At 33.7% G+C, this 11,882-nt stretch overlaps 1 protein-coding gene and 1 long non-coding RNA gene across 2 annotated transcripts; both read right to left on the bottom strand.

Moving 5' to 3' along the window:
* Positions 1-2,709: 2,709 nt before the first annotated feature.
* On the bottom strand, positions 2,710-4,715 carry LOC148689182 (uncharacterized). Its single transcript, XR_015958702.1, has 2 exons — positions 4,458-4,715; positions 2,710-3,115 (listed from the first exon to the last, which is right to left on the bottom strand). It is a non-coding gene; the product is annotated as an uncharacterized LOC148689182 (long non-coding RNA).
* A 3,988-nt stretch (positions 4,716-8,703) lies between these two features.
* On the bottom strand, positions 8,704-10,733 carry LOC137709310 (putative WRKY transcription factor 56). Its single transcript, XM_068448394.2, has 2 exons — positions 10,203-10,733; positions 8,704-8,995 (listed from the first exon to the last, which is right to left on the bottom strand). Exons 1-2 carry the CDS (start codon positions 10,691-10,693, stop codon positions 8,818-8,820), a joined length of 669 nt encoding a protein of 222 aa, XP_068304495.1. The 5' UTR covers positions 10,694-10,733; the 3' UTR covers positions 8,704-8,817.
* Positions 10,734-11,882: the final 1,149 nt, after the last annotated feature.

Here is an 11,882-nt window from a genome sequence, read left to right as displayed (position 1 = left end):
ATATAATATTGTGTTACGAGTATATTGAAAAATCTATTATTGAAAACTTGTATTCAAATTAAAATTTAATAATGCTTTTTATACTCATAAAATGAAACACGTTAGATACAGAACACACTTGTATTAGCTAGTGTGTATTAACAATGTTGTTATATTATGCGTCTAAGCAACATTTCTCTGTAAATCATACAAGCGTGTGGTTTTACTCGAAAATAAAATTAAAATTTTTGTTATAAAATCGCACACATATACTACTAGTTAATGAAAACTATTATAATATCCGTCCTGCTTAGTGGTAGCCTCGCAAACCCAGAAAATAAAACATCAGCATCCATATTATAATCATAAAAATTTCAGCATCTACGCATGTTCCACGAGTATGACCAGGCTCCATTTGATTTCTACTTTTCTTTTCAAAGAGAAGTAAAGTTTATGTCTTTTGCACCCAAAAAAAGAAAAAAAAAGTTTGTCTTTTATTTTTTTTGTATTTTTTTTTTTAAAAAGGATAAAGTTTATGTCTCTTATTTTTTTTATTTTAATTTTCTTATTATATGAAAAGTAAGATATATGTTTCCCTAATAATTAGGTGTAACTTTTTTTCATATCAATAAAATTCCTATAAAAAAAATATAAAAATGTTAATGTCCGCTTAGGAATTAGGTTATCCAATTCATGAAGATAAGAATGAGTACTTAAACACTTAATTAAACTAATTACTAGTGATGAAAGTCACTGTCCAGTGGTCACTCCCACATCTTTAATTCAATCTTTTTTATGTAACGGGGCCCACCACTAGTATTAGGATAATACTTCGGTGCTATTAGGAGTGGATGGGGATTGTCTACCCTCCACTTATCATCCCTTTACCATCCCCTCTATTTGAGTGATCACGTTTAAGTTACGTCAATATTTTATATTGATTTTTTTATAGAGATAATAAAATAAAAGACAATATGAATATAAAATATTGACATGACTTAATCATAACCACTTAAATAAGAAGGGATGGGAAGAAGATGGTAAGTAGAGGCCAGACAATCCCCATCCATTAGTAAGGGTGGTTCGGTATGGGATACCATACCGAAACGAGTATCCCGAATCCCAAACCAAAATTTTTTGGGACAGGAATTTGAAGACCAATCCCAAACCAAATTTTCGGGAATCCCGAAATATTTTCGGGATTTTGGGACAAATCGGGAATCCCAAATTGAAATATGAAATTATGAATTGTTCTTCAAATATATAATTCAAGAACACATTCATGAACTAGGAATTTCATTTCATTCACACTACCATTTAATTGAACACTGGCATGTCTGACTGGTTTTATCATAGTCAAAATTCAAATTAATTAAACCCTTTTTGCAATCTGTTGAGAGACAAAAAAATCAAGTCTTCTGAAATCATCAGCCATGGCAGCAGCAATAATAAAATCCACATGAATATCAAACAGAACATGAAAAATATGCAAGGTCTAGAGCATTCCAGGTTGCAGAGCATGAATTAGAAACTACTAGCATCAATTATAAAAGAATAATATATATATATATATATATGTATAAATATATATATAATAATTAACATTATATATTTTATGTTCGGTATGGGATTCCCGAAATATTGAGAAGCCAATCCCGAATCCCATACCGAAATTTTGGGATTGGTTCGGGATAGCATCCCGAAAATTTCGGAAATTTCGGTTTGGGAAATTTTTGGTTTGGGATTGAAATTTTTTCGGTTCGGTTCGGGATTTTTGGGAATTTTTTCCACCCCTATCCATTAGGAGTATGACTCATTTTTTCCTTCATCCATTCATAATTTCATATTCATGGTTTGGTGGTGGGTCAATTGATTAATTAGTGGCTCATTAAAGACAACCGCAGGTCTATTATACAAATATTTGTCAACTGTCATTAGAAAAAATAAAAAAGTTTTTTGTCTTGAGAATCCGTCGAATATGTTTTATGTATTTTTCTTTGATTACGTTTGAAATAATCACAAAGATATATACAACGGAAGATTTATTATAATCTCCCTTACATCTTATGCTCCTACAGTAATTTTCCTAGCATAACAGTGATGTTAATAAATATATAGTTCAAATAAATATATGTGTGCGTGTATATAAAATGTTTACTCATGACCAAGGTGATCATTAGATTTGATATTAAATAATATAGATGTGTTTTTCGTGTTTATAATTTCAATTTTCAATATTAAATTCAAGAGTCAGTAATCTTGAATTTAAGTAAATAAGAGAACGAGACTCATGCTCTCTCTATATATATTCCCTTTAGTGTGAAGATCAGTCCTGCAATAGCTTAAAATTTGTATTGCTACACCTGCTTGATGCCTTGAAGGAGTCGACGAATTTAAAATCTCGTTCGTTGTAATAAGGTGATGGAACTAAAACAAAACAATAATGATGCGTTTGTTGAATCGGACTGTCTCGGACTGGTATATTCCCTTTAGTGAAGCGTTTGGTGCATTGTCAGACTAAAATGTAGGATAATGAAAAAAGTAACGTCACCAGTTTCTCTTCGTAATTATACATCGTATATTATAAGTCATAACCTTTGTTGCTGAACAACTTTAAAGTAATTTTCATACAAGTATTTCCAAGATAAATAAAAATAGAGGAATTAGAATTCTCTGCTTCGAATGATTAACTCATGGAATCATGCCATGCGAGGGAGATTAAACCTGACATTATGTCATTAACAACTTTCGTATGATTACCCATGAAAAAGGAAAGGCAGAATTCAAGCAAGGGGGTCATTCAACAGGTTCAACTATTAAGCTTTTACAGTAAAGAAATTTGAAGAGAAAACTGACAGCAGCCAAACACGGGCATATGATCCATATGCTTAGGAGTCAAGACTATGATTCGGCCCCAGTCTCAGCAAATGAAGCATCAGTTGCAGAAGTCTGGGCTTCTAATAGCTTCGCTTGGCGTTCTGCATGTTCTCTTTCACACTGAGTGATTCCCATTATAATATCAAGCATGGTATCTATTGTGCCAAAGAACACAAGCGGTGCTAAAGATTTCCTATTTACCCCCACTGGAATTGCTAACAAAGCCCTTGCTACGGAGAAAACCCAAGTGCCCATTGCGCTGCGGATAGCCATGCACATCATCATTCAACTACACTTTAAGCAAGCACATAAATCAGAATAAACTTAAACGGGAAAGACTTTATCTACGATGCCAAAGAGAAGTACGGCCTGTGAACCATAAAGTGAAATTTGCCATGCTCTAATGAAGTTAAGTGATGTATTGCTGGTTTAGCCAGATTTTTCTGATAAACACATAATTTCTCTCTTTCGTGTAACGGCATGGGTCAATGAGACAATTAAAACAATTAAACTGAGTAGAAACATCTGTAGGATTGCGAATCATAAAATTGTGGAAGAAAACATCACAGAAACTTTGTATGGAGTCCAATGAGTCAATAACTAATATTGACGGGAGCAAAAACATGCTTGAATTACTTGCACAAGTTTTAGTAGACAGGTCTAAATTCTCCATGATAGCTAGAAGTCACTATGGTCAAATGTACAAGTATCTTGGTTTATAACAAAATCTTAAAGTTCAACACGAAATTGGTGATCTCCTAGCTCCACGGGGATTTGTTAATATCAATTTGTTTGATATTCCTTTTGATAGGTGAACTCCAATATGTATAAAATTATAATGATTAAACTGTCCAAGATATGCACAGCTTAAGGGTATCTGAATAACAAAGAAAAACTTTTGGATCAAAATAATAGAACATCTATGGTGATGTGCAACAAGCAGAACCTTCCAATGCAATAAATCCGTTGATGAAAGCTTCAGAAAACGATTACTCACAAAATTTTCCAAAGAGAAGCTTCCAATATGTTAAATATTCACTAGAAAACAAGTGGCACCTTCAAGGGCTGAAGAAATGGTTTTCTTTCTAGGTCTGGAGCTGAAGAAACGGTTACAAAGCTCGGAAAGGATCAAGTATGAGCAGAACAGGTAGAGAGGCTTCTTCTTAAATCTTAGCTCATAGCATAATTGTTCAACACATCCAATCCAACTAGATACCCCGTCATTGCCAATACAATACCAGTCATCTTGGACATGATACATCCCTTATCCACTACTAAGATCTCCATATAAGGGTGAATTTCTCACACATTCCACTAGAAGAACCACAAAAATTGAAAACATCCATAAGCTACAAATGGATTCCCGAATGTCAAGTTCTTAATAAGTATATCCAAAAAACAAGTTGCAGTCAATGACCCACTGTTGTTCTCCTAAATTTGATAATTATGAATGTTGGATTATAGTTAATCACCAAAAACCCTAAAGAAACTCAAAAATCCCATTGAAATGCATAAACAAAACCGAAAGGAATGAACAAAAAGCAATTGAATTTGGAAAATTAAAAAAGTACCCATTGAAATGCAAGGCAAATGAAGCTCACCTGATCAGACCATCGCCAGCGATACAGGTCCGTCGTCGATTGTTTATATGTTGGATGGCTACGAGGTGGTGCGACAAGGAAGGAGAAGGGAAAGGGCGAGGGTGCGAAGGGACGTGGAGCAAGTTGCAGTTGCTGTGGTTGATGTGCGAAGGTGCGAATGAGAAGGGAGATGACGAGATTAGAGGGCAGCTTAGCAATCCTCTCCGAATCGGGGGGTCTCGCTAAGAGCTGTTAGCGAGGGACTCTGTGAAATCTCGTTCTCGGATTTCATTATTATAATCTACGTATTTGTATTATTGAGATTTTATATTATTTTTCGAGAATTTATATTAGTTTATTTGAAATTAGATTTCAATTAAACTAGTTACGAAGAGTGAAGTTTGGAAAATTATTATTTACTCGTTGGCCTTTTGAGGTCACAAGTAATGTTTTCGAATAGGTCTCAAAGCCACGAGCGCATAGGCGAAAGCCGTCTGCGAGTCCGGATTATAACGGTATAGTTACTAACGTTTGAAGTTGTGAAACTATAGATTGTGGGAAATATTTTAATTTCCACTTAGAGGGTAAAAGGCCCAAATTTATATTTGGGTTAAGGGAACCGGCCAAGAAGAGTTAAAAAAAAGGCGAAAAGGAGGGGGGGAGAAGAAAGAGACCTCCCCCTCCCGTCTGTACACATGCGCCCCCACCCGAGCAAATTTCGGCAATTTTTGCCATCTTTTCCGTTGAACAACCACCATTAACTACCTGCAATCTCTTCCACTACCTCCCTTCTACCTTTCTCACCCAAGATTGAAGGGTTTTGGGTCCAAAACCATGTAAAAACCATGCCGGTGACCCATGGAGTTTTGACGGCGATTCCGCCGTTCCGATGAGTTTCACCACCCACTACCACCCTTAGTCAACTCCCCTTGGACCCAGGAACAAGACCCAACAGGTTGTAGGGCGTTGGAACACCAAGGAAGTCGAATTAAAGAACACCCACATTAGGGTTCCGACGGTTCATGGTCAGTTTGGGGTGTTTTCCGGTCAAATTGGCCTTGGCCACAGGTATAAAATTTACTCTACTTGTTGAGATCTTCATTCTTGTGAAATTTGAGAATTTTTGGAAAAAGTCGAATTTTCTGATATGTAACATTTGATTTATGAAATGCTGTTGGTTGAGTATATTTTCGTTATCGTCCGCCACTTGAATATTCTAACAATTGACGATCTTACCATTGAATTGACACCAAATTTTAGTATGCTATTGTAGATATTGTTTACGGACCTTAGGGAATTACTAGTGAAAATCTAATGGGCCTATATTGGTTAGATAGCGACTTGAATATATGAAATATGATTATTATCTTAAATTCTTATTTAGTATCATTTGTGAATATGAATTGGTCTTATAATTATGATTTCTATTAAAATGTGAATTTTATATATTTAGCCATAGACCTATGCTAATTAACTATGATTTGGCTTGTGTAGTGATGATGTTGTGATATATATGTGTTTGATTAACTTTTTAATAATGTGAATGATAATTATGTTGAATGTTATGACAGTTATGAGATCTAAATATTGTTTGATAATTATTTGGTTATGCTTGCCAACTGAATACTTATTTGAACTTGGCACTATTACCTAGCATGTGATGGAGATGGAAGTTAGGAGATGAGTTAGGTACTTTATTAGATTTTTAGTAGAAATAATAATTAAGGGATTTCCTTGTGTTGTGCTCCATCTGACAAGATGCTGGTTGATATGTGGAATCGATAGCATGTATGTGTTTAATTATGTTTAATGTGTGATGATGAGATTGCACCACGTAGTTGCGGTACATCGATGGTCATGCTTGGTATATCCGTGATGGGGGACCATACGCATTTTAGAGGTGATGATGATTAGTTGTACATGGTACATTTTTAGGCAATCGTATTTGGTTTGGTTCCGTTGAGTGGTCTGGAACCTGATATGGTTGGATTCCGTTGAGTGGTCTGGAATCCTTGCTCTTGTTCATTCCGTAAGGTGATCTTAGAATCTTGAATTCGAGTGGATGAGAATTACCCACAATAGATATTGTGAAAATGAATTAGAATTACCATGTTTATTACTCATAATCCAAGTGGGGAATTATATGGAGTCCTTGGTTAATTCGTGAAATGTTTTGTTATCGCATTGCTTGATGAACGTAATTAAATGCTAGGATTGTACATCTTGATTCACGAATTGATTAATTGACGTGTTTGTGGAGTGACGTTCGATATGAGTGTTGTTATTATGATTATTTTAGTTGATTAATATTTCTGGAGAATAATGTTGTGCTTTGTTAATTCTTTAATATGTTACACGCTATGAAGTGTGATTTTATGTGGGAACATGATGATTTATGTGATGGATGAAGTGGAAATGTTATTCGTCTTGTGGGATTATTATGTTAGATATCATTGTTATTGTTATGATTGACTTGTTGATAAATATGGCGAGAGAATATGATTGTGCTTCGTCGTTTATTCTTTGAAAGATTGCATGATATGCATTGTGATATTTTGTAGGGACATAACAACTTATGTGATAAATGTTCGAGTGTAATGAAGTAATAAATTATGAATGGCTTGATCCCTATTGAGGGTATGTAGGCAGTCTAATGTGGAGGTTAGATGCAGCCATAAGGTAAACGAAAAAAATATATATATCTTTGCAATTTGATTCTTGAATTGTGATTTGCCATATTCCTGAGACGGGGTATGTGAGATATACAAGTATTTGGGAGACGTCACGTGTCGATCTTGGACGTATGTCGGGATTGGGGCGTGACAAACTCAGTCAAGGCGAGTCCCTGCTAATCCCATTAAACTTAGTCCGGATAGGGAACAAACACAAGACTGGACTAAAACTTAATCCAGTCTAGTCCAGTGAGGGCTAATGATGCCAAACAAACACACCCTAAGGATTTAGCTAAAGGATCAGAACACTTGGTTTCAAAACACATATTATTTTACAAAAACAGCAACAAATATGAAAGGAATAACACTTGACTATTCAAAAGATGAGTATGAGTTTATGTTTAAAATTGTTCATTGTCGATTTATTAAACTTCGTGTTTATAATCATAACTAGTTGTTCCTATTATAAATCACTTTATTATGATATGAATGGTTCTTCTGATCATCAGCACAAAGTTTTATAATTCAAACACGAAAAATTTTTAAGTACGAATTCATATTTATCTTTAAGTAGCCATAGATTATTAATGTAAAAATAGGAGATTGTACAAAAAAAATAAAAAAAATAAAAAAAAATAAAAAAACAAAACAAAACAAAGTGAACACATAATCACACAAAGATTTTGTGTGATTTGGTGGGAAGAAGACGACAAAGGTTTCACTATTTTCAATTGATTTATTGAATGAAAGTACAAAGTCCACCTGTTTATCAAGCATCATACGTATAAGTATTTGAAAATAAAAGTAGAAATTAAAAACTTAATATTGGACTATAATCTCTACTAATTAATAAAACATTTATTATCAATCAAAATTTTATGAAATTACCAATTTAATATTTTAATTAAAACAGAACATGAATAAGAAATATGAGACAAAAATGTAATTTTACATAACCAAATTTTGTTTTGTTTTGTTTTTTTTTTTCTTTTCAAAGTCTTATCTACATATAATCCTAACATATTTAGGATTTCCCTCTTAGACCTATATATGGACAATTTTGCCATGCAAAATGGAAAATTTTCAATTTGGTCCCTAGTTTTTTTTAACATAATCGTTGTATTTTTTTTTTTCTTCTTATTTCGATACAAACGATAATGCTAGAGGAAGTAATTGAATTTAAGACTTTGAATATTAACATAAATACCCTTTAATTTTTTTAACTACAAACCCAAGAATTATATACGTTATAGTTAATCGGTAGCAAATTTGATACTGAGACAGATATGTCACGTGAGATGCTAGGGACATCACCCCAATTGAAAACGAAACCTACTGAGATCAGATTGAACAGAAAATTGCCAAACTAATTGACATATTCATGAATTTGTGATTGAGGACAAAAGAAGAACGATGAAACTGAACTAAAGAGAAGACGTTGGTCATTTTCCCTGACTAATTGAATTGAACAGAACAGCTCTATAAAAAAAAAATATATATATAATTGATATAAACCCGCATGCACTTGATAAATTAGCTTAAGCTATAACAGTCAATAAATCCACTGGCCACCGCCTAATCAATTAAGATATATGTCACAAAATCTCCATAATAATATTGATGGGTACTTCAATTTCTTTTACAAAAGCAAGCATAAATATTTCAATAGATATACGTAATTATGTAAACTGAATGAATGATAACTAACTTCAGGAGGGGGTGTAAATTTGCATCTGATTCAAGATATGTTCGAAATTGTCGGAAGGCTTGTCGATGGGATGGGTGTGCATTCCTTCGTAAGTGGTCACCACAACGCCTTCGTCCTTGCTTAGGCGTTGGACTTGCTTTTTAACATTGCACCCTTCATACGTGCATCGGTAGTAGCTTCTGCAAATTATTTAGCAAGATCCAGCAGTGTTATTCCATATCCATCAGGACATATCATACAAATACAAAGCAAGCATGCATGCATATGCGTAATCATATGATTCACTTTGAAAGATAAATATCAGTTTGGAACATGCATTATTCTTTAGGCATTGGGAATTTGAAATGATGATCTTACACTTCTACCTGGTGCAGTTCCCAGAAGGTAGAACAGAAGCAAATGTATTAATTAATAGATTGAATATGTAATCCTTCTTAGGAAAACTTGGAGTTCTAGCATATAGTAATGAGCCATGACATGTACTTCTCAGATATAATATTACACACAACTTGTATATCTTAGAAAAACTTTGCATGGATCAATAGGTACCCAATCCTTATATTTACGTATTTCTTAGGAACACTGTGCATGAATCAAAGGTTTGAATTTGCTCCCAGTTAATTAGGAACACCACACCCTAGCTAGATCTCATACATCATAAATCTGAATGAATTACATATAGCTTCACTTTTAATCGTACTGAGATATTTTTTTTTATAAAATTCACGTGTTGGGCTAGTAATGTGAGAAGTGTTGTACTGATCATTTCAATTTTTGTTTTTAATTTACATTTAGAAAGAAAATTGTAAAACAAATATTCGGTTAATAACTATTTTCAATTTTGATTTGGTATTGCAAAATGTGAAAACTAGAGTCAATAAAGGAGAGATATCCCCCATTTTTGCTTCCCCCAAAGTCCGATGCATTTCTTAGTGAAAAATCAAGTTAGGATCTTGCTTTATTCGGCAAAGCCACACTAGTTAAGCATGTCTTAAGGATTAAAGGATTATGTATGGTGTACCGTGGAAACTACTAGCTAGCTTGTACCTATATATTAGCCACAAACAAAACAGATCTGAAACACATGGATCAAAATCGCAGTAAGAAAACTAAATGAAAAATCAAATGCACAAGTACGGATCATGAGTATTTAACCATGCACTAAAGCATGGTAGGCACTGAGTTTCATAGATTCATTATTTCTTTCGATTCTTTGATTGACTATACAATATATAAAGAAAAAAAAATTTAACTTTTCTATGTCACAATTCATGTTATACACCAAAGCATGATAAAAATTTCACTGGTCATATAGAAAGATGAAGAAGCAAAAATATAATGAAGGGATCTAAGTAAAAATATATAGCTATATGTATATATATACACCTGGGAAATTTGTTGGCTTTCACAGCTTTTTGGCCGTATTTTCTCCACCGGTAGCCATCGTCAAGTATATCGACCTGACTTCTTGTTTGAAAAGCATATTTCGGCTTCTTCATCTTCTTCTCCCCCTTTTTCTTTTTCTCTGAATCATTATTATTGGCCCGATGAGGATCGACGCTACTCTGATCAGCTCCAACAATAACATTACTCATGCCTGCATTTGCACTCGGATAATGCTGCTGATAATATTGTTGGTACGGATGACCATCTTTATGAACTAATACTTCATCTGACGATGATCCAACGTGGTTTTCCGTAGTCATCGTCGATTTCAACCCCAAAAATGCATCTGAAGTTTGATCAACACGCCCATCAAAGTTATTCGTGTAAACGTGAGAGCTTCCCACACGATGATGATGATCTGTATTTGTGGAATTAGGGTTTGGATAATTAGCTGATGAGGAGCAAGGAAAGAACATTTGATACTTCTCCATGATGGGGTATCAAGGTTGAACTTGTGGCTAGCTAAAACAAATGAACCTATATAAAGCTAGCTAGAGGCGGCTAAACTATGACTAACAACTTTCTTTAAGTTGTAAGTATATGTTAGAGAAATAATAGTGTTAAATACACTAAAATTTTAAATTAAGAGTAATGATAGGGAGATTAAATTTTTTAAACCAAATTTGTAAACTAATGATGTGGTCATAGCTGATTAGATTATTAATTAACCGTTGATTAACTTGGTTATTTCTTATTGGTGATGTATATCATTTGGCTTGCAATTTAGTTTAAAAAATTTGGTCTTTCTAGCATTACTCTTAAATTAAATTTGCATACTAAATGATATGTCATTAATAGAAAATAAACATGTAAATCAATGTTGAAGTAATGATTCAATCGTCAACAACTACATCATTTTGTTTACAAAATTTGGTTTAAAATTTTGATCTCCCTTGCATTACACGTTAGAGAAATGCTAATTGGTATGAAAATTATGCCAAAAATATGAGGTGACGGAGAATTCATGAATAATTCCACTTTTAAGATAATCTCCTTAACATTTTTCTATATGTTTTGATCAACACCGGATGTTAAAAATAAATTAATGACTAAATAATTCAACAATCTTGAGAGCGATGATGTGCATATAGAGGGTGAGAAATGTCGTAAAGGGCACGAAACTTGTCCAAGGTAGTAAAGCAGAATTAGAGCTTCATTAGCGGATGTGATTAGAAAAGGATGAGTGATGATGGTAGTGAGGAAGAGGAGCGAGGAAACCGCTGATACTTTGTTCGAATAATGGTGGCGGCTTCATCATTACCATTACGACTACAACGTTGCTTATTTACTTTTTATTAGTTATTTAACTTGGATAAATGACTTGAAGGATCGAGTTAAAACGACTTTTATGACATGAGTATATTGTCAATACCGTCCGAATTATACAACATTACATGTACATTTCTTATATGGTGTCGTGTGATTATCATAGTTTACTACAATAATATAATATAATTGTGCCATAAAAATTGCTCTCTTGTGTCTTAGTGTTCAAAGTAGAATACACAAGCCAATGCGAGTTTAACAAAGTTGGTAGTGATGCATGCTCGGTTCCCTTCGTGCTTGGTAATATTAATAAGAATAACCAAGTACGAGTTTCTACTCAAATCTGTTTGTTGC

Source organism: Pyrus communis, chromosome 17 (assembly GCF_041283825.1).
Source record: "Pyrus communis isolate YQ-2024b chromosome 17, ASM4128382v1, whole genome shotgun sequence".
NCBI lineage: Eukaryota > Viridiplantae > Streptophyta > Magnoliopsida > Rosales > Rosaceae > Pyrus > Pyrus communis.
This window is presented reverse-complemented; position numbering and strand designations above follow the sequence as displayed.